Source organism: Neomonachus schauinslandi, chromosome 4 (assembly GCF_002201575.2).
Source record: "Neomonachus schauinslandi chromosome 4, ASM220157v2, whole genome shotgun sequence".
Classification (NCBI taxonomy): Eukaryota; Metazoa; Chordata; class Mammalia; order Carnivora; family Phocidae; genus Neomonachus; species Neomonachus schauinslandi.
The window spans coordinates 25,290,430-25,317,965 of record NC_058406.1 but is presented as its reverse complement, the minus strand read 5'-3'; the positions used below and the strand labels follow the sequence as shown (position 1 = coordinate 25,317,965).

Sequence of the window (27,536 nt, the reverse complement as noted above, 5' to 3'; positions counted from 1 at the left end):
CTCCCTCTGACCCTTACCGCCACTCATGCTCTCTCTCAAATAAATAAATAAAATCCTTTAAAAGACTCGATCCCGGGACTCCAGGATCATGACCTGAGCCGAAGGCAGTTGCTTAACCAACTGAGCCACCCAGGCGCCCTAGAACCACTTATCTTAAGCATGCCGTGTGCCTTTGTACTTCTGGGCTTATGACATTCGTCTCCCTGTTTTCTTAAATGCCGTTCCCTTTCTTCTCTATCTAGAGAACTCCTATTCATCCTTCAAAACCTAGCTCTAAGGGCATCTCCTCTGTTAACTTTTCCCAAACTGACTCACCCAAGCAAAGTAATTTGCGGTTTTATCTATGTCCTCCATGTCTGAACTGTACTCCTGGGAGACGGGAGACTGTATTGGTTAAGGACACAGGCTCTGGAATCAGGCTTGGAATTTCAGCTCCTGCAGTCACTATGAGCTGTGTCACCTGCAGCAAATGCCTGAATCTCTGTGTGCCTTGGTTTCCTTACCTGCAAAATGGGAATGATACTTTACAGGGTCAAAGTAAGGACTACATGAAATTCAAAGCATTGTTAGAATGGTGCCTGGTGTAGTTTAAGTGCTCAAGAAATATGAGCTTTCGTTATTGTTACTAGGCTGCCTCTGGCACACGTTGGAACATGGCTACTGCCTTTCTCCTTCCTTCCCCACATAGTCCTGCCTCTAACAACACATGCTAAGTGTACTATACTCGCTCGCATGCATACAGGCTCCAGGACAACAGGCTTGGGGTTTGGATGACTTCCCCTACACCGCCCAGCTAGTGAGCAGCAGGGAAAGGATTCAGATTGCCGTCTGCAATAATTCAGACACCAGGCCTCTTAACTACTCTGTGTCAGAGCATGTTCCCCAGATCATTTTTTTTGGAACATCAAGCCTCAAATGGGGTTTCAGCTGGAGTGTTGCAACTGCCAGGTTGTGTGGCAGGAGGAGTAAAATGTGGTCCCTGCCCTTGGAAGTTCCCAGCGGAGCTCAGAACCGGTGTGGCAGACAGACGGATGAACGGGTCACTTGGACAAGGCAATGTACCACTGTGTCTACTGTCGGACGTGTTGCGGTGGGAGCCCAGAGGAGAGAGCAGTCACTAAACACTGGAGGGCATGAGGCTCTCCCAAGAGGCGGCATTGGAGGCGGGCCTCAAGAGGGCATCCTAGGCCAAGGGAGCAGTGTGAGTGAAGGGCAGCAGGCTGACCGTGCATGGCGTGAGAACAGAGTTGGCCCACAGACAAGGGTAGGACGGAGGATCGCAGAGGTCTGGCCAGGCAGCTCTTTGAGTGTCGCCCCAGGGATTTGTGTTGAGTTTTCGTTTTGTTTCCCCACATTGGAGGCTTCCTAAGATCAGGTGGGAAGAAATGTTCTGTTCCCCACAGTGGTGACCGTGGCAGTAAAGCTGAGTCCTTCTTTGCTTGTGGCAGAGCAGTACGTGTGGTACCCCAAAGGTGCGCTGAATGTCAGAGTTCAGTCCCAGCTCAGTGGCTGTGTGACCTTAAGTAGGTGACATAACCTCCCTGTGCCTCGGTTTCCTCGTCTGTTCAGTGAGAACAGTCAGATCTGAAATTCCCAGAACAGGGCCTGGTGCATGGTAAGGGCGATGGAAGTATCTGGTGGCGTTATTCCTAGGCCAGGTCAGACACGGCTCTCGGCCCATCTTGCCTGTGTGTCCCGTGCTGGGACCCTTCCTGCCCGTCATGGGTGAAGCCCACGAGTGCCAGGGCCTGAAAACAAGAACAGCTCACATGAGCCCCTTGTCTTTGTGCCCACAGCTGACGATGCCTGCGGGGGGACGCTGCGGGGTCAGAGTGGCATCATCTCTAGCCCCCACTTCCCATCGGAGTACCACAACAATGCTGACTGCACGTGGACCATCCTGGCAGAGCTGGGAGACACCATCGCCCTGGTCTTTATCGACTTCCAGCTGGAGGACGGTTACGACTTTCTGGAAGTCACAGGCACTGAAGGCTCCTCCCTGTGGTAAGCACACTGCCCTGCCCCCTCCCTGGTCCCCAGAAACCGGGGCTCACCCGGATGCACGCTCTCCTCAGCGGTGGGGCCTGCGCTCGGAGACCCCTTTGCCACATCTTGGACCCACAGTTGACAAGTGTGGTTCTCATCGTGATGAAAATTCACTGCATGTTTTCAGAGCCGGGGTCCATTTTTACAATGATTTTGGTATCTGATTTGAAGTATACCCTTGCTGAAGAATTTCGTGTTGAGCCTTGGTGGAGTGACTTGCACTGAGGCTAAAAATGTCCTGTTTCTCAGGCCATGGGTCTCAGTGCAATGATTGAAGTACAGTTGCAATTGTGGAGGGTATATTCTAGCATCCAGCAAAGGGAACAGAATCGTTAAGTGGCAGTTCCCAGGGCCCTGCACCGGCAAGGCATTATGTCTGGGTTTCTGATGGGAAGGACTAACCTTCTCCCTGTCGTTCTGGCTTGCTCTACTCGCCATGGAGACTCTGTGTTGATGGGTTCAGGAGGAGAAGGATGACATGACTTCTCAGCCTTAGTTGCTCATAATGTCCCAGACTTAGACCCTTAGGACATGCCCGAGCGGAGGTTGGCTTCCAGAAGTGTCCAGCTTCCTGTTTGGGTGATAAGCCTTGAGTGGTGGTATGGGGTTAGAATATTCTCTTGTCGTCTCCTCGTGGCTGTGTTATCAGGATGAGGGCGCAGGGGGACCTGTGTCCGCACCTCAGGTGCCCACAGAAGGGTGTGTCAAGATGTGCTTCAGATAAGATAAGGGACATCTTGCAGGCTTCATTGCGGCGCAGGGGAGGAGGGCAGAAGAGGTGTCCCCGAGGACTCTGAGAGTCAGGGGAGGACAGTGCCTGGGAAGGAGACGTGGTGGTCAGTGTGAGTGGGAGGAAGGGAGGAGGAGGAAGCAAACAGGAGGTAGGGGCACATTTGTTGAATACCTCTTTCAGACAAGGTGTCATGCCACGTGGTAGAAACATCAGCTGTGTAAGACAAGGTCCTTGGAGGGTGAGAAAACCAGACAAACCCACAGTAGGAACCAAGTTTGACTATTTCAGGGAGACAGAATGGGAACTGAAATCCTCCCAATATGGACTTGGAGATTTGGGGACCGGTGTAGCCCCGAGAACTCAAATGTCCTGGTACAGTGGAAGGCAATCCGACCTGGGAGTCAGAAGATCTTGGTGTCATAAGCTTGTTGAGTGAACTTGGCCAGATCATTCACTCCCCTGGATGGGGAGTTGAGAAAAGCACATGTGAGCCAAAAACAGACAGCTGTGGGTAGGTGGCTGTTCTGTCAATAGTTTGGGGCAGCGGCTGGACATGTGGTGCTAGGAGTGGGGACGAAAGCCTGGGTGCCCCTCTTCTGCACTGGGACCTCAGTGCCCTGCCAGCCCGAGGCCCTCCCTCCCCCTGCCTCTTTTTGTTAAATACCTGTTTTTGTGACTGTAAATGTAACACATCTGCTTCTTACAGAAAACATAAAAAGACATGGAGAAATGAATAAGAAATATTAAGAGTTTGATGTACTCCCCTTCGGCCTTTTTTTGCTTTGCTTGGATCAAGCTAGCTGGCTATTTATATATGTTTTAATATTACAAAATTAGGATCCTAAACTCTATCTGTGGTTATATATTTTTAAGTTAGCATTATATAATGAAAACTTTCCCTATATTATTGCAGATGCTTCCAAAACATAAGAGGCACAATAATAGCATCATTTGTTGAGCATTTGTTATCAATGCATCGCAGGCTGGTTCTAAGCTCTTACGGCTGGAATTTCATTTCTTCCTTATAGAAACTCTGTGAAGTAGGTAGCATCCTTTTCCTCCTTTTACAGATGAGGAAAATGAGGTCCAGAGAGGTTGTGTCACTTGCTTGAAGTCACACAGCTAGTAAGGAGCAGAGCCAGGATTCGACCCCAGGTCAGTTGGACGTGGAAGGCCATCACTGTAGCCATGACAGCACGTTCCGTCACACACCTTACGTTTGCGAAGGCTTGCCATGGCTGTGGGGCATTCCCTCGTCAGACCGACAAGGGTTTACTCATCGGATCTCTTATTAGGTCGTTCCCAAGTTTTTGCTTCTGTAAACAGTTGCCAAGATGAATAGGCCTGCCAGTTCTGTCTCTTTTAGTCCCAAAGCCTCTTCGACTCCCTTATTTATCTGTGGGCCGAATGGTCTCCCACAGCTTCTGCCCCCGCCCAGGTGTGAATCCACACATTGTCCAAACTTCTGGAGTGAAACAAATCTGAAAGACTATTCCTTTTCCTATTAAGTCACTCAGTGGGGAAGGAATTAAGCAGAGGAAATCATTAGGGGAGTCATTCAGAACTCTTTGCTATAAGATTAAATTATAATTATTTACAGGGTTGGTGTCACCATTTCTAGGCAGGATGCATTTGTTTTTCTAATTTATACTTGCATAGCAATTATGGATAAACAAACTTGGAGGTTCGGGATGTGTGTGCAAAGGACTCGCGCTCTTGCCTGCCCCTGTCCTTTATGGATCCCTGGATTCCTGTGAAAATGTGATGCTGCTGGTTTATGATGCTGCTGCTATATATCGCCGTGCATTAAGATTTTAGGATGTTTTCTTGAGGTCTGTGCCAAGTCATAGAAAGACTACAGATCCTGTTAGAAAACATGAATGTGAACAACTGGGCATCCCTTCACCTATTGAGAAGATAGAGGCAGCTTTGACAGGAAAAAAAAAAAAAATCTACTACCTCTTTCCCAGATAGCAGATTCCCACTGATTGAGGATGGGGGGGAGGCATGGGATGTTCCTGACTCCGTTTCCCCACTCTTCTCCTCCCCCTGTGGGATACAAGCAGGAGAGTTTTCATTAGGGGTTCCGGTTGTTTGGATTTCACTGACCAGTAAAATTTCCAAACAATTAGGGAAATAGAGGGTTGATCATTTTTTATTTTGCCAGGTAAGGACATTAGGAAAAAAAACCTGCCAACTCCTCAGAACATTATTTCATAAAACAAAGGACAATTCAAAGCCAAAAATGTGGCAGGATATAATCAGTTTGCAGCCTTGCGCTGGCACAATGAAAGACGGGGTACGAGAGAGCAGAGAAAGAACGGCGAGCGCCCGGAGCAGCGGAGCCCCGAGGAGCACCTCCATCAGTGGTGCTCTGCGGCTTCCTGCTTCCTGGTCCGTGACTGGCCACTGGGAACCTGGCAGTCCACGCTTGGAACGGGAAAGGGCTGTTACTATGGTGAGCACCAGACCCTGTACCTCTGACGTGTCCAGAGATCCCCAAGTATTTTAGATGTATTCTCTCTAGTTAATTGCTTTTTTTATTTTTATTTTTATTTTGTGATTGTCCATGAGCAAAAGCTGGGTTTGAACTGACTGAGAGTTACAATCCAGATAGTGTATTTGGTATTCCTCCCCCACTACACACACACACACACACACACACGGCCAAATCACCACCATCTATGCATCACCAAGTGAACCGCTGTTACACATACATACTTCTGTCTCTAGTTCACTGAACTCAGTTCGGGGGCCAGATATTCTCTCACTGATCCTTCTTGGGGGTGGTGGGTCTTTGCTCTGCTCTGATCAAGTCAGTGGCTGTATCCTTCATGGAGCCCCATTCCTTCCCCTCAAATTCTATGAAAATACTGTCACCATTGCTAAAGTTCCTCATGAGACCCCCGGACGTTTTCAGATGGCTAAGACTGGGCAGGTGTAAGCTGGGGTTTAAAAACTCAGTTGTTTAAGACCCTGGGTTCTGTGTCCCTGGAGGGTATCAGGATCATGTTATAACGAGTATAAGCGATTGCCAGCCCAGTACCCAGCCGGCCTCTCCATTGTGGAGAAAATCAGTGAATGAAAGCTCTCTGAGAAGACAGGAGAGCCAGAATTTCTCCCCTCCTCCATCTGCCTCATGCTTGACACTGTCCATTTGAGTCTCTCTAGGCTCTTCCTCTGGGCTAAGGAAGGAGAGAAAGCCAGACATGCCCTCCAAGAATAGGAGAGAGGTCTGTGTATCTTGGCATCTAACTGGGAAGACAGCAAGCCTGGGAATCAGACAGATTTGGGCTCAAAACCCAGATCCACCTCTTAGTAGTTGTTAAAACATACTTACTTACTTCTGAGTCTCGGTTTCCTTCCACATCTGAAAAACGGTCCTCATCATACCAACCTACAAAGCATGTTCAAAGGGCTGGGCATGTAATCTGCTGCCTGGCTCACAGTAGGCATACTACTCCTGGGATGGGGACCAGAGTCAGGGGCTCACCCTTTGAAGGGAAAAAGGTAAGATGAGGCATCTCCAGCAACTCAGAGCCCTGGTGGCTCCATTCTCGGTGATCCCATTGAGGCCGTTCTTCCCAGCCCGCCAGCCCAGTGGCATCTCACCGGCAGAGAGACACAGCCTGGTCACTCCAGCTGACTCAGCTCCTGGGGGAATTGCCTGGAAATCCAGGTAAGGTGAACTGGCAGAGAGCCCCTGGGTCAGACTGGAGGATGCCCTTGCAAAGGTCAGAAGAGAGGGCTGTCTTCCCAGAGCCACATTTTGTGAGCATGTTGCGGGCAGCATCGCCTCTTCTTGGCTGGACCCAGCCCCAGACTCGCCAATGAGCTGCCTTGTTAGAAAAGCAGAAGAGGGGGTGCCTGGGTGGCTCCGTTGGTTGAGCATCAGACTCTTGATTTCGGCTCAGGTCATGATCTCACGGTCCTGGAATCGAGCCCCACATTGGGGTCCACGCTCAGCAGGGAGTCTGCTTGAGGATTCTCTCTCCCCTTCCTTCGCCCCTCATTCTCTCTCTCTCAAATAAATAAATAAGTCTTTAAAGAAAAGCAGAAGAGGGAGGTGGACCAATGTGGTGACAGTGTCTGTTCTGGGCACGGCTAGGAGCAGGGGGACTTGGCTGGGGGTCAGGCACAGTGCCTGCCCAGAGGGGGCCTGCAGAGTTGGGGAGAAGGGGCAGAGAGTCTGGAGAAGACATTCAGGAGACCACTGTCCCAGACCCAAAGGGGAGGCACATCTCTGCCTGGCACCCTCTCGCTGGCTCTAATCGATGATGCCGCAGAGTTCCGTTGGGCCTTCCTCTCTCCTTTGCTCCTCTTTCTCTGCTTCTCTCCTTACCCCCAGGGCGGAGCGGGGGGACAGTTTCCTCCTGTGGCAGGGACGGCAGGCAAGGTCTGACCCATGCTCAGAACTTAAGCCACCTCTTCCCGGGGGCCAGCCAGAGGGCCAGCCGCAGGGGTGTGTTTGTGGCGGGAGTTCAGAGCTCCTTCCCACCTGTGGGATTTCTGTGCAGATCCTAGAACCCGCCCCCCCCACCATCTTCTTGATTGTCACCTCCGTGGTCAGTCTCTACCAGTGATTCCCAGCCTCTCTTCCCTGCCCCCTTCAGTATACTTGGACTTCCATTCTTTATTTGTTTCACTCGGATCATTTGCGATTTTCCTGCCCATTCTCTATGTCCCCACACCCCTAGCCAAGCCCCCATGGACCTCTATGTGACAGACTTTCCTCCACCAAACCTTTGAAGTAGGGAAGGAAAGGAGGGCATGCTGCAGGGCTTCAGAAGAGGATGCTGCCCTCAGGTGGGAGGACCAAAGCCTCAAGGCAGGGGCTGCATTGGAGACAGGCTTCGAAGGGTGGGTACCATTTGGATATGGGAGAGAAGGGGACAGGGAGAGCATCATCCTAGGCTGCTGCTGGGCATCCCACCCAACATGGGAGCTGCCCTGATCCCTAAGGTACAGGGCAAGGAAGTGGTCCCAGGACTCTCCTCCACAGTGCACCCACCCTGGGGCTCTACCATCTGCCTCTGAGCTTCGGCGGCCCCTCCTCCTGGAGAACAATACAAGAGAACCTGCTGGACTGTCTGGATCTCCTGCCACCTGGGGCTGCCCAATACTCTTGGGCTGTTTCTAGAAAGAGAATTTCCCTGGAGAGCAGGTTCAGCCTCCTCTCTGGATCCAGCTTTGAGGGTTTTTCTTTCCTTTGGTCCCCTTCCTTTTTTGCTTTTGTTTTTATAGGTGGAGGTACAAAAGTTCCCATCCACTTTACAGACATTCAGTTTGATAATTTTGCTAGCAACAGTCTTTTTCCTCTTTGAAAGACTTTGTTTTAATTATTAAGCATTTTACCCATGAAATTTGAGCCAACTAGAACCATTTGATCTCAGCGACTTTTAACTAGGTATTTCATTCAGGAGTCATTAGATCCAGATATAATTAGAAAGAGAACAGCATGCCAACGGGGATTTGTTAATAATAACTATTCACTTATTTACTCATTCACATGTACTTCATCAAACCATTGGTTTAGATCATTTACGTTCTTTGTTACTTTTCCCCTATTTATTTTCGGTAATCATTTATTGAGAGCCTTCTATGAACTAGGCTCTCCTAGGTGCTGGGGAGACAAAGACACAGGCCCATCCCCCAGGAATTATTTATCCCCTCCACCGATGTTTATGTCATAGCCATGCATCATGCCGGACCCTGGAGCTCGCAGTCAGGGCGAAGAGGCAGAATATAATTAAATGCTTAACAATATCCTATGTTAGGGGCTTTTCTAAAAGGTGTAAAGAAGCTCCCGTGGAGACTGAAAAGAGAAATGTAATAGTTAGCATTCTTTTGGTTCAAGAAATAGAAACCCACCTCCAGCTGATTCAAGCTAAAAAGGGAATGTGCTGGCTTCTGTAACTGAAAAGCCGAGGGATTGGCTTCAGGGACTGCTGGATCAAGGTATGCAAATAATATCATCAGACTCTATTTCTCTCCCTCCCACAGCTTTGCTCTCTTATGTGTTGGCTTCCTCAGGCATGCTTTCCCCATGATGGAAATGCAGCTCCGTGCATTCTGTTGGTTTAGCAATCCCAGCAAAAAGGAAGTTTCTCTTTCCTGGTGGGTCCCACAAAAGCCCTAAGATGCACTGTGAGTGTTTTCTCGGGCCAGGCCTAGGTCACGTGACTCTGTCCTGCTCAAGCTCCCGGACGGGGAGTGGAGGAGGGTGGTTCACCAAAGGCAAACTGAGTCACAGAGAAGATGAAGTCTTCCTGTCATGATGGGAAGGGCTGCTGGAAGGACTCTGATAAATGAGCCCCAGAGGGGGTGACTTTTGAATTCAACTGAGTTGCAGGAGTTTACCACGGTCTCGGAGCAGGAAAGGGCCTGGGTGTATTGGAGGCACTGCAGGGGTGTGCAGGGTGAGCACAGGGAGAACATGGGTCCGGGAGAATCTTGTCCCGTGTTCAGAAGCTGGGAGAGAATTCCAAAGACTGTAACAGGCTGTGGAAGTGTTCTAAGCAAAGAAGTAATGCAATTACTCTGAATTTTAATTGGCTCCGACTGGAAGGCTCAGAAACCAGCGATAAAACTGTTTTTGTGACCACTCAGGCAAGAGATAATCCAGCCTTGAATTAGGGCAGCTGTGAAGGGATGGAGAGGAGGGGGTGACATCAAGAAACATCTCAGATGCAGAATCAGCTGCTTTGGGGGGTTCATTGGAAAGGAAGAATGGAGAGAGGGGAGAGTCTGTATTGACTCCCAGGTTCCTGGCTGGATGACTATGGTAGGATTGTCTACCAAGCAGAGGGACACAGCAGAAGGAGCAGGGCTTGGGGACAGGGACACAGGTGCCCTTGAGTGCTGACCTACAGGCTTTTGAGGCTCTCTAGTGGAGATGGTCAGGGGGAATCGATAGGAAGGCCTGGAAAATTTGGAGTTGGGCTAAATACCATGGCAGGGCCTTGAGAAGCCATCGTCAGGAGGAACACCAGCACCATCATCCTCGGCAGTGTCTCCTTCATCATCATGGTCACTCTTACCGACTCCATCTTTATTACAAACACCTTCCACCATGATTTATTCATTCAAGCAGACTACTTAGGGCTTCTATTGCCAACCTTGGGCTTGGCATGGGAATACAGTACTGGAGGAGGCAGATAAAGCCTCTGCCTTTGTGGGACTTCTGGTCTACTTGGCAGAGATTGACATTAATAAAATCACAAAATAAATGTAAAATGCACTTGTGTTGAGTGCCACAAAGGAAATGAACCAGATGAGGACTAGGAGCAGTGGGGGCCCTATTAATATGAAATGGTCAGGGGAGGCCTCTTGGGGGGGTTCAGATTTAAGCTGAGACCTGACTGTTGAGAAAGAGCCACCACAGGAAGGACTCAGGGATCAGCATTCAGGGCAGAGGGGATTGCACCTGTAAAAGCCCATCATCACAGCGCCCTGTATGTCCTTAAACTTCATACATGGGAATGTCATGAGCCTAATGCCTGTCCTCTGGGATTTCAGTTTGTTTGAACATCAAGAGCAGGCAGGGTCAAGGTCTCAAGCTGGCAGAGAAGCTCAGGAAGCAGCTGAGATGGTGCCTGACCAAAGCTGCTGAACCCAGTGGCACTTGGAGCGGGGAGGGGGATAAGCCTATTCCAGCCGAGACACAGAACCTCCCGCCTTCCTGTGGGGTCCTGAGGCCCTTGCTTCACCCTCCTTCCCGGCCACATCACAATGCTTTCAGCCACCCCAAGAAGCTGTTCTCTTCTGATGGAGCCCATGAAGTTGCATCTGTTGTATCCATCAGGAGCCAGGCCATAAATAACCAGCCCTTTAAAATCTCATCTCCCCTCTCTCCCAAGAGTTAGAAATAGCATTCCCAGCCCCACTACTGAGCAGTAGGAAAGGATTAGTGCCCTAGCACGCCACTGGCAGAACACATCTGCAGAGTCCGGGCCGGGCCTTTTGCGCTCTCCACGGAGCACCAACGTGACTTCCTCGCTCCCCTGAGCCTCTGAGAACTTGCTCTCAGAAAGAGAACAAAAGCCGCAGCTGAAGGAGCAGGAAGTGAACCGGGGTTGTCCACTGTTGGCACAGTGGCTCGGCTCCAGAGCTTGTGATTTGGCCACGTTCTCCGTGTGGGAAGTGAGGGTCAGGCAGCTGTCCTAACCCCCGTCGGTCTGACTGCATGCAACAGGTTTGTACTAAGTACGTCGTCTGTGCAGGAGCCCCGGGCCAGGACTGGGAAGGGCACCAGACAACAAGATGCTCTTTTCGACCTCTCTCTCTTGAGGAGCTGCCAGATGCCTGATGGTGCCGCTAAGACAGATGGAAGGAACTGTTCCGGGCCCTTCCAGAGACCTCTCATTCTGGCAAAACCTGCCTTCCAGAATGACGTCTGTTCATTCAGAATGTTCAAGACCCCAATCCTGGTCTCTGTTTTCATGAAGCTTGGCCATAAAAGTTTGTTCTACTCAAGTCTTGGCCTCACTTATCCCATGGTTCATCTTGATTTTGCCTGTCTCTTGCTCCTACAATCTTTTCTGGCTTCCTGAGCCTGACCTAAGCCCTGGGTTCTAACCCTGAGCCTCTACTTCCTTCATCCCAGCTGGCCCTCATTTGGTGGCTGGGGGGCCCAGTGTGTGACACTCCCAGACCCACCAGGGAAGCAGGATTCATACAGAAAACCAGCATTTGACAATCTGAGGAAATGGCCAATGATCACTGTTGAACTCAGCAGATTTCATCATCTGGGAAGCAAGAGGGCCAAGTTGGCTTGAAAAGTGGGAGGCTTCAAGGAGAACCCTATCCCCTCTGGGAACTTCTCATCCAAGGTCTCAGACGAGTGATCTGCCTCGAAGTCCTCTCTCCGCATTAATTCCTCACTTACTTCTCCATGGCTCCTATCCCCAGCCTTCCTCTGAAACCATTCATACTAGGATCATCATCAGAGACCCACCCCTCACCCCAACGCTAACCACTTCCAGTGCCAAATCCATGAGATGGTCTTTAGGTCTCCTCTTACTGGCACTTCTTCATTCCCTTACCTTGTTGGTTATTCTCTCCTTTTAGAACATTCTCTTTGTTTTATGCTGCTCTCTCTGATGCTTCCTGGACCTCTCTGACCATTCCTTCTCTGTTTCCTTTGATGTCCCCAAGACTCTGCTCTTGCCTTACTGCTCTTCCTATTCCATACGCTCTCCTGGGGTACTCTTATCTGCTCTCACATTTCAGGTACCACCGGTTTTTTAGAACTCCCAAATCTGGCTCCCCAGCCTGGCCTCCCACTGAGCATCAAACTGTAGAGCCTACTAGCTGTGGACGTCTCCACCTTGATGTCCACCAATGTCGCTGAGTCAGCATGTCCCAACGTCACTCATCATTGACTACTAAAATGGGCAGAGTTTGTTTGTTTTCTTAGTTGATGGTGTCACCTTCCACCAAGTCTTCCAGAAATCTGGGAATCCTCCCTGTTCTTGGAGTTCTTGCAGTGTACCTCCTATAACATATTTTTCCATCTTTACTGCCACTCCCCCAGTTCAACCCCTCATCTTTTCTTCTTTGTGAGTTGTAATAACCTCCTGACTGATCTCCCAGCTTCTTGGCACTCTTCAATTCATCCTCCCCACTGGTACCAGAATGGTTTAATTAAAATGCAGCTCTAGGGCGCCTGGGTGGCTCAGTTGGTTAAGCGACTGCCTTCGGCTCAGGTCATGATCCTGGAGTCCCTGGATCGAGTCCCACATCGGGCTCCCTGCTCGGCAGGGAGTCTGCTTCTCCCTCTGACCCTCCCCCCTCTCATGTACTCGCTCTCTCTCATTCTTTCTCTCTCAAATAAATAAATAAAATCTTTAAAAAAAAATAATAAAATAAAATAAAATGCAGCTCTAACATGCTAAGCCCCAGGCAAAAGCTTTCGATCATTTTCCATTGTCTGTGGGATAAAATTCCAGCCACTGATAAGGCCCTGTTTGATCCAACCCTTGCCTGTCACCCCGGCCTCAACTCTTGCCACTTCCTTCTTTGAGCTTCATTAACCTTAAAACTCAATGGTATAATACCTCAAAGGTTTCTTTTTCACTCATGTGACCTGTCTGCCATGGGTTAGTCCAGAGTGGCTCTGATCCACATAGTAATAATGCAGGTGCGTATCCAGGCTCATGGAAGTTCCATGGTCTTATAGATGCACCATCTGGAATGTGTGGCCTTCTCCAATGCCATGGCAGGGAAGAAGAGTGGAGAACCTAGGACGCGCTTTTCATTGCCCCGGCCCAGATCCGATACATATCACTCATGTATTTCATTGGCCAGAAATCACCATGTGGTCCAGCCTAGCTGCAAAGGAGCCTGGAAACGTGATGAGCAGATGAAAGGGTTGGTGAGTCAGTATCTCTCTGCCACACCTCATATTTCAGTGGACGAGATGTCCAGGCTCCTGTCAAAGGCCAGCCCCTCCCTTTATGTTCTAGACCTCCCATTCCCCAGACTTTTCTGTTAAATTCATCTCCTTTTTCTTGCATCCATTATTTTTTTCTTCTCTCTTGAACATTCCTAACATCATAGAGACATGTTCTAGTATCCACTGTCTAAAATCAAAACAAAAGCAGCACACCCCAAAATCCCATTACTCATTCCCACGAAGCTGCTGCCAGTTATTGGAAATGGACCCTTTCTATGTCTGCCCCACCTGCCACTAAAGCTGACCTTGATAAGATTGCCAGTGACCTCTGGATTGCCAAATCCAGTGCTGCTTCTCCCTTGTCACCTGACTTGGCCTCTTGGCAGCACACGACACTGGTAATCTGTCCTTGAACTAACTGTCCCCTTCCCTTGGCTGTCATGGAGCTGCACAGCTAGCCACCTGTGGCCAGTCCTGCTCCATCTCCTTGTCTGTCTCCTCCACCTTCCAGCCTCTGGCCTGCCCTCACATGTGGACTGCCCAGGCTCCTGGAACCCTCCTCTTCTCCATTTACTCTCTTTTCCAGGTAACCTCAACAAATCACATTTTGGCTTTCATTATCATTTATTTCTATGCCAGTGGCACTCAATTTTAATGTCCAGGCTGGAGGGACCCTCTGAGCTCCATATATATATAGTAACAGGAATCTCAAAATTTTAACAGGAATCTCAAAATGAACACTTTGAAGCAGATTTTTATTGTGGTAAAATATACATAAAATTTGCCATTTTAACCATTTCTGAGTTTACAATTAAGTGGCATTAAGTACATTCACATGGTTGTACAACCAACACCTCTCCATCTCTAGAACATTTTTCACCTTCCCGGACTGAACTTCTCTGTCCCCACTGAGTAACACCCCATCTGCTCCCATCCTCTGAGAACCACTTCTCTGTCTCTATGAATTTAACTGGTCTAGGGACTTCATATAAGTGGAATTATACAGTATTTATTCTTTTGTGTTGGCTAATTTCACTTAGATTGTTGTCAAGGTTCATCCATATTATAGCACATCCCAGAATTCTCTTCCCTTTTATGGGTGAATAATACTCTATGGTATTATATACCACATTTTGTTTATCCATTCTTCTGTCCATGGACATTGGCTTCTCATTCTCTCCTCACCCCTAACCTGTCCTCTGCCCAGCCTTCTCCAGCTCTCTCTGCTCCCAAGAGGAAGCTGTCCACGCCCATTCTATGCCCCAGTATCTCTGGCTGCTCAATGGCCTTGTCCCCCTGCTTCTGCCCCTCTGTAACCCATTCTCCATGCAGTAAGTTGGGTGACTGATGTTTATATACATCAAATCATGTCTCCCTTGTTTAAGGCTTGCTAATGACTTCCCATTGCACTTAGAATAAAATCCTACAACAAGACTCTACGTTGTTGGGTCACTGCCCACCTCCTTGACTTCCCTCCTACCACTCACGCCCCTCACTGTGCCCTGGCTACACTCGCCTTCCTCCTGTCTCTCTGTGGGCTAAACAGGCTTCCTCCTAGGCCTTCTGCACTAGTTCTTCCCAGGGCTTAAGATTCTCTTCCTTCAAAGTTTTGTTTGTTTGTTTGTTTTATGGACCCAGCTTTTTTGAAATGCAAAAGTTCAATTTAAATCTTCCCTCTTTAGGGGCACCTGGGTGGCTCAGTTGGTTAAGCGCCTGCCTTAGGCTCCGGTCATGATCCCAGGGTCCTGGGATCAAGCCCCGCATCGGGCTCCCTGTTGAGCAGGCAGTCAGCTATAGTTCTCCCTCTGCCCTTCCCTGCTCGTGCTCTCTGTCTCTCAAATAAATACAATCTTTAAAAAATAAATAAATAAATCTTCCCTCTTTAGAAAGGCCTTCCCTATGCACACAATCTAAAGTAACCCTTGCTCACTATCCCAGCATCTGGTTTTATTTTAGGCATTTGTCAATACCAGATATTTTCTTGCTTGCTTACATATGTGTCTCTTTTCTTTGCCCTTCCCCTGCCCCTCCACTGCCTGCAGAACCTTGAAAAGCCCCAAATGCAGTGCTTGGCACTTAGTAGGTGTCCAAGATTGGCTTGTTAGGAGGAGAGACCTGCTTCTGTCTCACCAGTACCAATGTCCTGTGGCTAATTGCAGAGATTAACATCAAGCCTCTCCACCAAGTATTTTAAGTGATAACCTTCTTGGGGGACATTTGCAAATTAGCCCTGACTCTTGCTGATTATTCATCCTAAACTCAGTCTGATTAATAATTAATCAGCAAACTGCTTGGCCAGAGCAGGCTGATCAGTGCTAGAAAGGATCTTAAATTATGCAAGTCACTTGGCCAGTGTTGCAAAATAAAAAGCTCAGCAGTCGACAACTGGAGAGGTTTGATTGCAATGTGAGTGAGGTAAGTTTTCTCGCTTGTTTGTTTTTCTTTCTGTCTTTTTTTTTTTTTCCTTTTGACGAAGAAATCAATTAGGCTCCAACTTGCAACCTCAGAGAGAGACTGAGTAGCACAGAAATAGAAATGTGTTAAATATCACTTTCTTTCTTTTCTGTTCCTTCCCTTCAAAGGAGTTTTTGGTCTGAGAGACAGAGGTTAAAATTAGCCAGTTTGTTAAGCAAATGGGTGTCTGGCACCTGATGTCAATTTCTGCAGCCACCTGCGTTCCAGCAACGGCCTTCGCCTCCTCTGAGCAGTGGCACGCTGGGCCTGGCAATAAGGGAGGTGAGAGATTTGATGGGCACTGCTCACTGCCTGCCCTGGGCTTGGGGCAGAATCAATTTACCAGCAACCTGTCCCACCAGGAGGCCTTCTTGTACTCTTTGCCTCCCACCTACAAAACCCAGGGAGACAGGAGAAAAGGCAATCAGAGGGTGATGAATGGGCTCCCCATTGCCAGGAGTGAACTCAGTGACCGCCGGGGACCTTTTTAATCCTCAATTTGCAGCCTCCACCCTCAAAGGCAGGTCCTGTGTGTGGCTTCGTCTTTCTTCCAGATGCGCCTTCTGGTCATTGGAGATATGGCTGTTGGGGAGACTCAGGGAAAGCCAGAGGGGGTCTGCTAACATTGATCTCTGGGCCTGAGAAAAGGTGCAGGGATACAGGATTTAGCGAAGTTAGTGCAGCCCTGACATTTGTCAGAACCAGCAGGGGTGACAAGACAACACCCCAGACCAACTGAGTCAGACTGCCTCAGGGTGGTACCCAGGCAACCATATTTTCAAAGCTCCCCGTGGGCTCTCTGTGCATCAAAGGGGAGAATCACGAACTGATGGAGCTTGCTAGGCTTTTAGGAAGGAGGTAATGAAGAACATCAAAGAGGGAAGTAGGAAATGGGCTTCTCCTGGGTTGATTGTCTTCCCCAGAGTTGCCTGGAAGGTGTTTAGAATGCTGAATCCTGGGTCCTACCCTGGCCTACTACCTCTGAAATTTCTGAGTGGTCTAAATTCGGGATTTGTAATCATTCTCCCAGGTGTTCGGAAGCAGATGACATTTTCAGAGCCACGCTAGACCTAAACAGAACCAACCTTTCCAGAGCAGCAATATGGAGAGGGTGGACTTTTGCCTGTTATGAAATGATCCATCTTTTCAGGAATGGATCCATTATCGGATTTCTTGGCATGGAAATCCCTGGGTTACGTTTGACGTATGTGTCTGGTTATGGTTATGTTCCAGTTTGGGCAAGCGCCTGTTTTACATAAAATGAGGCACAGTGATTCCTAAATACTGTTTTTTATTAATATTTTTATTAATTTACTTAACAAATGATTTTTCCTGCCTACTCTGCATCGAGCTCTGTGATAAGCCCTGCGATTATGATGCTGAACAAGAAAGTCTCAACCCTCGGCTTTGAAATATAGCCTCACCTCCTAGTCTACCTGGGATGGGCCGATGCAGCGTCTCGTTTCTGAAACCTTGAGACATGCCGGTCTCTCTGCCCCCCCCCCCCCCCACCCCCCCCCCCCCCCACGCCCCCACCCCCACTGGGCTCCTGCAGCGCTGGCATAAGCCACTTAGTTTCTCTGGCATCCTTCTTCCAACAGAAACTCTTAAAAAGCATGAACTTGCCCCTCATCTCTGAATCAAGTCCTGGCAACAGACAAGGGCAAAGATTTGCTGACAGTTCGTTGAATAATCAAGAGATTATTTGCCTGTTTATTTGTCTTGGCATTCGTGCTGTTACCAAAGGGCTCTGAGACAAGGCCGGGTGCGACAAGTGCCATATGCCTTTCTTTTGGGTGGTGGTGAGGAGACGCTGAGGCTCGAGGGTCTCTTGATTGCCTCCATGAGCCCGTTGGTTCCTGTGCTGAATGACGTCTCACATCCCGTCTCGTTGAATTTTCAGTACCATCTGGAGGTTAGGTATTTGCCTACCTACCTTGCAGTTGAAGAAACCGAGTCTCAGAGGCTTCGCCTTCTCCTCCCCTGCACACTGTCCTCTTAGGCTGGGTTCTTCCTATTCCCCTCCCTCTGGATCCTAGGCCAGCCACTCCCGGGACCCTACCTTGTCCTTTGAGCAGGCGCTGCTGTGGTCAGTCTGGCCTCTTCAGGTCTGATTATCTGCCTCCCTCTTGCCTTAACCTACCTTGACAGGTGTAATAATCTTTAAGAGCTACTGCGTGTCAGGCCCTGTACTAAGGGTGTCATGGGCATTATCTCATTTAAATCCTGACAAAACTCTTGTGAAGGGGTGTGTCATCCTCCCTGTTTTTCAGGTAGAAAAGCTGACTCTAGGAGGTTAAGAAACTGGCCAGAAGTCCTACAGCTAGTAAGCATTTGAGCCAGGAGTTGGACCTCTGTTCTCTGGACTCTAAACCCTGGTCTACCCTCACCCCCCTCTCTCTTCTGCTCCTCTGAGCTCTGATTCCTTTCCAGTTCTGACCCTATCGTTGATGTGGCTTTTTGGTTTTCTCTTTATAATATAAGTCACAGGTCCTCTCTGCCCTCCCTGCATGAGCCCTGGTGAGTCCGTCCTGGGTCCCAGCCCACAGAGAGCAGCCCCTGCCCACCCCGCCCTGCAAGTGTCTCCAGGATTCTGTCTCCTCCTCATGTCCCAGGATAGTTGATCTGCAGCAGGTCCCTGGCCTTTGAATCAAGCATTCAGTTTTGCCTTGAATGAGGCTAGAGTCTTCTCTGTTCCTATGACACGCCATTGAACCTTGCAGGCTGCTCCCCGAGTAGGGGGTGGGGGTCACGTGGTTTCTGCACAGTGCTTCTCCCACCTCCCAGGTCTCTTTCCTGGTGGTCTACGTCACCAGCTCTGTGAAGTAGATATGAAACCTCCTTGGAGGATGTCTGTGACAGGTCCATCTAGAGGATGTTTAGCAGCAGAACAAATAGGCTAACTCCCACGCGAGCTGCGTGCTGGGTTCCCAGGGGGCTTGGTCCTGCTCCTGGGATGCCCATAGTCCTTCTGCATGATGCCATGACTCCAGGTGTCCCTGGCCCAAGTGGGGAGGTAGCCCGGACTTGGCCTGCCGTACCTCCTGCTCGGCTTCCTGCGCCCAGGTCTGCAGAGAGGCCCCACATCTCCCCTCCAGCATCCTGGGAAAGATCCCCAGGCCTCCCAGCTCACAGTGTGGAGTAAGGGAAAGAGCATGGAGTTAGGAGTCAGTGTTGGTTCAGTGCTGGCTCTGCTGCCAACATCCACATGATCTAGTTAACTTCCCCTCCCAGGGCCTTACATAGAGTCACAAGAAGCATTTGGCATGGAAGACTTTGAACAGGCCCAGCTTGCCAGCTTTAAAATCCGCGTATGTCCTTTCTCTGACCTTGCGTGGCTAAAGCACCTGGAAGGGCCTCCCCTGCCCCACCTGCTGCCCCAACCTGCCCCTGTCCACACTGCACCTCCCGCTCCACTCCGACAGCCTCTCAGCAGACAGCCAGCTCGCACTGCTCCCTTCAGTGCCTCCCAGGTGCTGAGGGGCTCAGCCTCTGCAGCTGGTGGGTCAGGGAGGCAGCCGGGGCCTGGACCTAAGCAGGACAAGAGATTGTCATCACGGTCTGGGCCAGGCAGCTCTGAGGTCCCAGGGCTATTTTGGCAGTGCCCTCGGGAACAAACAGAGAAAGACAGGGAGGAACGATGTGGCTTTGACACGTCCCTGTGAGCAGGGTGTTCAGTGTCTGAACCTCAGCTGCCCCAATTTTATAACGTAGGGGGTGGGTCCTTTGCACCTCTCCTCTCCCCTCCACCTGCTGGGAACATGCATCTCGGTGCACAGAGACTTCCTAATTTCTCCTGTGTAAACACAGCACCACCAAGTCCCTTCCAACAGGGTCCACGCCTGCCAAGGTGATTTTCCTGGAACTGGGAGGGTTTTGTTGTTGTTGTTTTATGTATTCGATTATTTACTTATTTATTTATCATTTATTTTTAATGTTTTTTAATTGAAGTATAATTGACATACTATATCCTGTTAGTTTCAGGTGTATATCACAGCGATTGGATATTTTATATGCATTATGAAATGATCCCCATGGTAAGTCTAGTTACCATCTGTCACCATACAAAGTTGTTATATTATCAACTCTATTCCCTAGGCGGTACATTAAATCCCCATGACTTATTTCTTTCATAACTGGAAGTTTTTTACCTCTTAACCCCCTTCACCTATTTTACCCCCCCCCCCACCTCCCCAATTTGGTAATCAACAGTTTGTTTCCTGGAGGATTCGAGGAAGGAAAGACAAGGACTCTGTAAGCGCCAACTGCACATCAGTCATTGACGCTGATTATTTCCTTTGCATCTTTAAGTAACTGGGAGAAACCGAGACTCCACGAGTTTCCGTGCGCAAGGTCACGTGGGAGCTGGGAAGCTGCAGCTTGAGGACTAGGGTGGGAATTCCAGGCTGGGTGTCGTGGAAGGCCCCCCAGGCCCCCAGCCTTGACTCCTGTTCTCCCCCTCGTGCTGCCTTTGTCCTTCGGGCTGGGCTCGGTTGGAGCCGCCGGCCAGCTTCCCAGCTGCCAGGCTCATGGAGGCCTCCACGTACCACCGGCTGCCTAGAAAACACGCCGTGAGCCCGGGACAGATGGCCAGCCGCCTCCCCCCCAGTAGGAGAGCCCTGTTACTGCAGACAAATGGCCCGTGTTGTTCAGCCACGTCTTTCTCATTGCTGGTCTGCAGCCTGAGTTGCCCAGATAACCTGTTCATTTAGTGTTGTCTTGAAGGACGTCACGAAGGTCCCCGGGCAGTGACAGCCCAGCCTTTGCCCCAGCCAAGGAGAGACGCAGGCAGGCCTGCTTCCTGACTTGTGTCGGCTGCCTGTTCAGCTCTTGCAATTATCAGAATCTGTCAAGCTCCATCAAGTGGCGTTTTTCACATAAAGACACGTGTCCCTTAGGCCTGGCTCCAAGCTGGGGATGACATCCTGGATGTTAACGTGGCTTCCACCAGCCATGTCCTTCACAACCCCTGCCCATGGATGCCACCCTCAGCCCCCTTCAAAATGCCCCCAGTCCCCCTGCTTATAATTACCCTCCTCAACCCCCCACCCCTACCCCCAGTGCCTTGGCAAGTAATTACCTTCCAGGGAAGTTAAGTCTCTGATGACTCCTAGCCCTGCTGGAAAAGATTCATTATTCTGTATCTGGAAATAACCAGGCCCATCAGCACAGGGCTGAGATAACACCAGTGTTAAAAGTTCTCTATTCAGGAGAATTAATTAGGATTCCTTATTAAAGATCCCATTAGGCAAAAGGGCATTTTTATCTGTGATAGTCAGCTGCTCCTATTTTTCTAAAGCTATAACTCTAAGTTTTAAAAAAGAGAAAACCAGGGGCTGTGTTTTCCTCTAAAACAATTCAGTGTCAATTATGTCTTCATCAGGATGTGAAAATAGATTTTCTCATTCAATTTGCAATGCTTTATCTATTCAGAGTCTGGTAATGACTCCACTGCATCCCTTTAGCAAGAACCACAGCCCCAGATGGGTATTTGGGGAGTGGGACGTTCTGTTAGAATTACTGCCAGAGAAACTGCATTTTTTTTCAGCAACCTGGGCTGGCAGGAAATGCTGACTCTACCATGTACTCTCTGTGTGACTTTGGGCAAGGCGCTGAACCTCTCTGAGCCTCACTTTCCTCCTCTCTCAGTCTATCTCCCAGTGCAGGGGGTGGGGGATCAAGAGTATAGCTGACCCTTGAACAACACATGTTTGAACTGTGTGAGTCCATTTATACGCAGATTTTTTTCTATAAACACAGCACAGTACTATAAATGTGTTTTCTCTTCCTTATGATTTTCTTAACATTTTCTTTTCTCTGGCTTACTTTAAGAATACAGTGTGTAATACATATGAATACAAAACACAATCGACCTTGAACAATGTGGGGGTTAGAGGTGCCAACCTCCCCTGCACAAATCTGCACCTAACTTTTGACTCCCCCAAACACTTAACTACAGTAGCCTACTGTTGACTAGAAGTCTAGTTGATAATATGAACAGCTGATGATCACATATTTTGTATGTTACATGTCTTATATACTGAATTCTGACAATAAAGTAAGCTAAAGAAAAGAGAATCTTATTAAGAAAATCTTAAGGGAGCGGCGCCTGGGTGGCTCAGTCGTTAAGCGTCTGCCTTCGGCTCAGGTCATGATCCCAGGGTCCTGGGATCGAGCCCCACATCGGGCTCTCTGCTCAGCGGGGAGCCTGCTTCTCCCTCTCCCACTCTGCCTGCTTGTGTTCCCTCTCTCGCTGTGGGTCTCTCTCTGTCAAATAAATAAATAAAATCTTAAAAAAAAGAAAATCTTAAGGGAAAATTCATCTTCAGTCCTGTAACTAAAATATCCACATATGAGTGGAGCCCATTCACCCCTGTTTTGTTCAAAGGTCAGCTGTATGTGTGAACCACTCAGACTACGCCTTGGTTTCCTCATCTGCAAAATGGGAGGGCGATCCCTCTTCCAAGGCTCTGGAAGGGTTCAAGAGCAAGTAAAAGCACGTTGCCTGTGGGAGGTGTTTTATACATGCACATCAAGCCTGAAATGGACCCATTTGGTATTTCCTTCCGAGAAACCCTGTCAGGACCCCTGGAGAGAGCTGTTCCTGCTCCCCACCCTGAGAGAACTGAACTCATTTGTCCTGCCTGGGGCCCAGGTATTAACTTCCCTGGGCGATTCTAGAGTACAGCTGAGGCTGAGACACCCCGCTCTGTATCGTCTAGGTGAGCCTCGTTGATGGACACACCGTGGCCTCCGTGGCTCCCAAAGGAGGCAGTGCAGGGGTGGGGAGGGGTTGCTTCTTGACCTCAGTGGCTGTGCTGCTTTCCCCTCAGCCTGGGACCCAATGCCCAAAGTCTACCCGACCATGTGACATGGGCGCTTGCTGTAAACCCCACAGATTTTTATTTGCATTGTCGAAGAGAGCAGCTGCAGCTTGTTTATTTTGAGCAAGAGGAGAATGGGAGGAGTAACAGCATCTGAGGCCTCCAGAAAGTTCCGTACAAAGTGTGTTGTTGTTTTTCTCTTGCCTCACCCCATGGATAAGGATGTGAGTCCCTAAGCACCTGTCAGCGAGTGCATGGCGTAGCCAGGGTGGAATCCGGGCTCTCCGAGTCTCATCCAGACCTGTTTCCACCACCTTCCATGCTACAGGGCTCCCCGCGACTGCACCAGCGTTGCCACACTTCTCGTGAGAGAGTCGCAGCTGCGTCACCTCCTGCAAGATCTGTATCCACACAAATGTGTTCACACCATGTTCTTCTGTCTGCCTGTCCTGATACACCCCCCCATTGCTTGTGCCTCCGTTTACCCGGTAGAGGAGACACCTTAGCTTCTGGGTTCTCTTCTCACTTTTCTTTCATATTGCTTTGGCTTCAATCCTCTTTTAAAGCCTCTGACCCTGCTCCCTCCCCCATTACCTCTCTGACCTCCCTACTCTCTCATCCACTTCTGCAGCCACACTGGCCTCCTTGCTGTTGCTTAGACACCAGGCTCGCTCTTTCCACCTCAGGGCCTTTGCACTTGTGGTCCCCTCCACCTGGAATGCTCTTCCTCCCAGGTGTCCCCATGATTCACTCTTTCACCTCTTTCCGGCGTCACCCCTCAGGTCATCCCCTCAGTGAGATTCCCCTGACCCCCTATTTAAAATTACCAGTGCCTCTCCCCACTCTTTAGAACATCTGTTTACATCTGTTTTTTTTCGCAGCTGGATCCCCACACCTCAGAGTGTCTAATGCACAAGAAGCCTGGAATTTGGGGGTTCCAACCCCTCTCCTTGGTTCCATCCCTGGAAGCTCTGCTTAGAGCTTCACACCCATCATCCTCATTCTCTAGGTCAGAAAACTAAAGCAGGGAGGTGGCATGTGGCCTCCCCAAGGTCATGTCAGGTGTTAGTCAGGAGTGACTGTGCCAGATTGTCTTAAACCAGCCACAAAGATTGTCAAGTTAGTTGTGTCTGTCTCCACGGCCTGCCCTGGGCCTCGGGGTCTGGCTTTACTAGGTGAGACCTCCTGGGTGCAGCTGCGTTCAGCACCCACGTCATGGAGACAAATTGCCCTGCTGCACAGATGTGTTGCTGGGAGAAAATATGGTCTGGGCTGAGAAGCAAGAAATCCTCTCCGCCTTGGCACTCCCCTCCTCACCCCCATACCCCCCCCCCGCCAATTCCCCCATCAAATAATTCCTGATAATGAAGTTAGGATGATTCATTGGTTTTCTGATGAGCATGAATTCATCATCAAAATCTACATATTTCAATCCCCTGATATGTGCTCTCAGATTCCTAACCTGATTAATATGTAAAGTGCTTTATCCTGTGACTTCACAAGAGAAAACTCAGCTTGCTTTTAGGGGCTTGCGGGGTTCTGGGCAGTGTGGGAGATGCTGCCGGCTCCGTGTTGGGGATGGTAAAAGTAGCTCAGCAGGTACCTCAGCTGAGAGGATGTTGGCTGCTCAGAGTCCAGCCCTGGGAGGCCAGGCAGTGAAGCTTCAGACGCACCGTCTCATAACCCGAAAGCCCTGGATGCAAAGTTGTTCAACATTCACAGCCCTCCAAGCTTGCAGGGGCTAGGAATAGCCTACACCCCATGTCTGGGAGCCTGGCGGAGAGGCAGCAGTCCCCTTCTGAGCCTTCTGGAAGGCCAGCCAGTGTGCAAGCCACTTTTCAGCCAAGACCATCTAAGCCTGATCCCTGCATCCTGTCCCCTCGCCTCGCCACAGGGCAGGCTCAAGTTCAGCAAGCAGCCTTGGGCCTCCCTTTCCCAGCCCCAGCCCCAGCCCCTAGTACTGGCCTTGGGACTGCTGACCTCCTGTTGTGTCTAAGATGCCTGTTATGTCAGATGCAGTCCACTCCATCCCCTTTCACCTCCCCCACCAGACATCCCTACCACTCCACCACCAGATTCTGCTGGCACCTGGACTGGACCAATTCTGGCCCACACCTCCTTGGATTCAGACTGTTGCCTCATACCCCCAGGCGGGGCCACCCCTGCCTCTCTCAGCGTCCTTCCTCTCTGACCTACAAACCCAGACGCAGGTGCACACACACCACGGGATCTCCCACCAGGTGCTGTGGCCACTGACCCCACGAATGGCTGTTTGCCCAGAGGGCAGTCGAGTCAGACATGGTTCAGACCTCAGGTCCAGGATTTGGGCAAGGTTTTCACCTCTCTGAGCCTCTATTTCCTTAGCTTTAAAATTCGGGCCATCAGGAATAATAATTTACACTGCGTAGGCTGCTGTGAATTTCATCCTAGTACTAAGCGGCTTGTCTAGCATGTAGGTGACACTCGGTAATGCAGCTACGGGTGGCATTCATTCTCATCGCCATGGACTGGGGTGAGCAGGTACTCCCGTTTTCCTGATATGGAAATGGAAGCTCAAAGATGTTGAGGTTGGGGTGTGGTTCAGAGGAGCAAGGCAGCACCTCTTCTCCACAGAAGGACCTGGAGCCTCTTGGGGGAAAAGGATCTGGGACCTTGCAGAAGATGGGAATTCCCATGAGGAGACCTGCCCTGCAGGAGATGGGGACCCCGTCAGTGGCCTGGATATCCCAACAAGGCAGTGGTCCCGACGGAGGAGCGCTGCTTCCTGGCACATCATATGTGTCTGATGCTGGAATTCTTGCCCCTGGTACCAGGATATTTTCCTAGTTTAGGCTTTCCCAAAAGCAGACCTGAGACAAGGGCTCAAGGGCAAGTTGTTTATTGGGAGGTGCAAATGACACCAGGGAAGAAGGGGGACATGATATGGGGAAGGGACAGAAGTGGACACAGGGTGTGTGAGCACACCAGCCCACACAGTGGAGGCCTGGGGCATAATCCCACCGGGAGACTCTGGACAACCCAGGTCTTGGAGTCATGCCACCCAAGGAACAGGGAGCCGGGGTATTTATATACCAATTTCTGCGAGTCACTGACTGAGAGCTTCTCCTGGGGGATTAGCGCCTGGCCCTCCCAGCCTGCTGTGCTTGCAGGCAAAGTGGCCCTCTGTGGGGGGGAAATGCCGTCGGGTACAGGGTCCAAGTGCTGGCAGTGGACGGCTGTCCCACTCTGAAAGACCCAGGATTACAGGGGGACACTAACCACACCTGTGACAGATTTAAATGTATAAAAACACAGTGTGGAAATGAATTGAAAGACCTGTAACTCTTTTTTTTTTTTTAAAGATTTTATTTTTATTTATTTGAGAGAGAGAGAATGAGAGACAGAGAGCATGAGAGGGAGGAGGGTCAGAGGGAGAAGCAGACTCCCTGCTGAGCAGGGAGCCCGATGCGGGACTCGATCCCGGGACTCCAGGATCATGACCTGAGCCGAAGGCAGTCGCTTAACCAACTGAGCCACCCAGGCGCCCGAAAGAGCTGTAACTCTTGAGGCCTGGGCAGTTCACTAGACATGACCTTGGGGAAGGAGCATCTTCCCTTAAGCCTTGAGGAGCCACTGAGACTTTGGCAAATCTACAGAAAGCTGGGGAGGGGACATGGGCTCTGGTGAGCAGATAGAGGGGACAGCGGGACTCCACTATCCAGGTACTCATTTATGCGACACTAAGTCCCCTGCCCCCTGCCCCCAACACCACGGTCTGACAACAGCCTGGAGACCTCCCAGGACAGGGGGAGGGGTAGACCCCATGTCACATTGTGTTTGGATCTCCTACCCTTCCCTGCAGGGGTCAGCATCGACCACCCTCAGGGGCCTTGGAAAAGGCTAGGCTCCCTGCTAGTTTGGCAATTAGCCGTTGAGATTTGGAAGGTCAGGAACATGAAACTTATTTTGTAGTCACAGAACGGTAAATTCTGTGGATTTAGGTCACACACACACACACACACTTACAAAAAACAATTATTCACTGGAATATAAGCGTCTGTTGTCAACATTCAAATATTTTTGGAAAGTTTTTCTTTTTTCTGGCTGTGCATTAAGTGAAGTCGTGCTTCTTCCACCAGATGTAGGCTCTAGGGTGAAGTCCCCCAGAGCTCATGCAGAGTTAAGCAGCAACGCCCACTTGGGGGCTTTATTTAGACACACCCAGCTCTCACTTCATCACTTTCTGGAACCACCTCTGGAAGTTTCAGAACTCAGCCTGGGGAGAAGGAAAGAGGCTCCGAGTTCAAACACATTCCTGACCCATTTACTGCTCTTTCTAAATTCTGTGGGTGAAAGCTCCTTTGTACTTCACCCCCACACCCTTCCTCCTCCTCCCCGCCCCCCCCCCACCACCAGTCTTCTCGCTAGTAGGCCAGGAAGAAGAGCCCAGGACCTGGAGTCAGACGGATCGAGTACCATGGGTCAGCCTTGGGCAAGTGCCTAATCAGTGTTCCCATCTGCAAAGTGAGTGCAATATTGCCAACCAAATGGCGCTCCAGAGACAAGTATAACACCACGTGTGCCGAATGAGGGCTCCTCTCCTTCCTTTCTTGTGATTTGAGTTCTCTCTCTGCTTTCAGTCCGCCCCTCCCTCCCTCTCCATGCAGACTGCAGCAGGGAGAGTCGTGACCTAGATGTTTCTGTTGATGTGGGGAGTGGCTAGAAGGATGGTGCGATGTTTCATCCCTAATCATCATAAAGCATCATCGACTTACCACACACCTACTACTCCATGAGGAAACTCCCATTGATCATTTTGAAGGTGAGAACCTGAGCCTCTTGCCAGGCCCATCTGCTTGGTCCCACCTTCACTTGGTCACTCACCTCCTACAAAAGCCGTCGAGTCCACACTTGGGGACTGGGGATGCTGGACTTCCACTTTTTGCTTCAGAATCACCCGGCCAGCTTCCGTGGAAAAGACAGACAGCACAATGATTTTACTGAAATGGTTTCCAACAAAAAGGAAACAATTTAAAAAGAATAGGGAGCATTTGTTTTTTATTTCCATTATAGATGTAACACACGGTCATTAAAGAAAATTTAG

The 27,536-nt window shown here is 49.9% G+C and overlaps 1 protein-coding gene across 1 annotated transcript in view; it reads left to right on the top strand.

Moving 5' to 3' along the window:
* CSMD2 (CUB and Sushi multiple domains 2) overlaps positions 1-27,536 on the top strand; it is a 621,951-nt gene that overhangs the window by 211,044 nt on the left and 383,371 nt on the right. Inside the window, exon 5 of the mRNA XM_044913827.1 lies at positions 1,797-2,004. Coding sequence (XP_044769762.1) covers positions 1,797-2,004 — 208 coding nt within the window. The remainder of the gene's footprint in view (positions 1-1,796; positions 2,005-27,536) is intronic.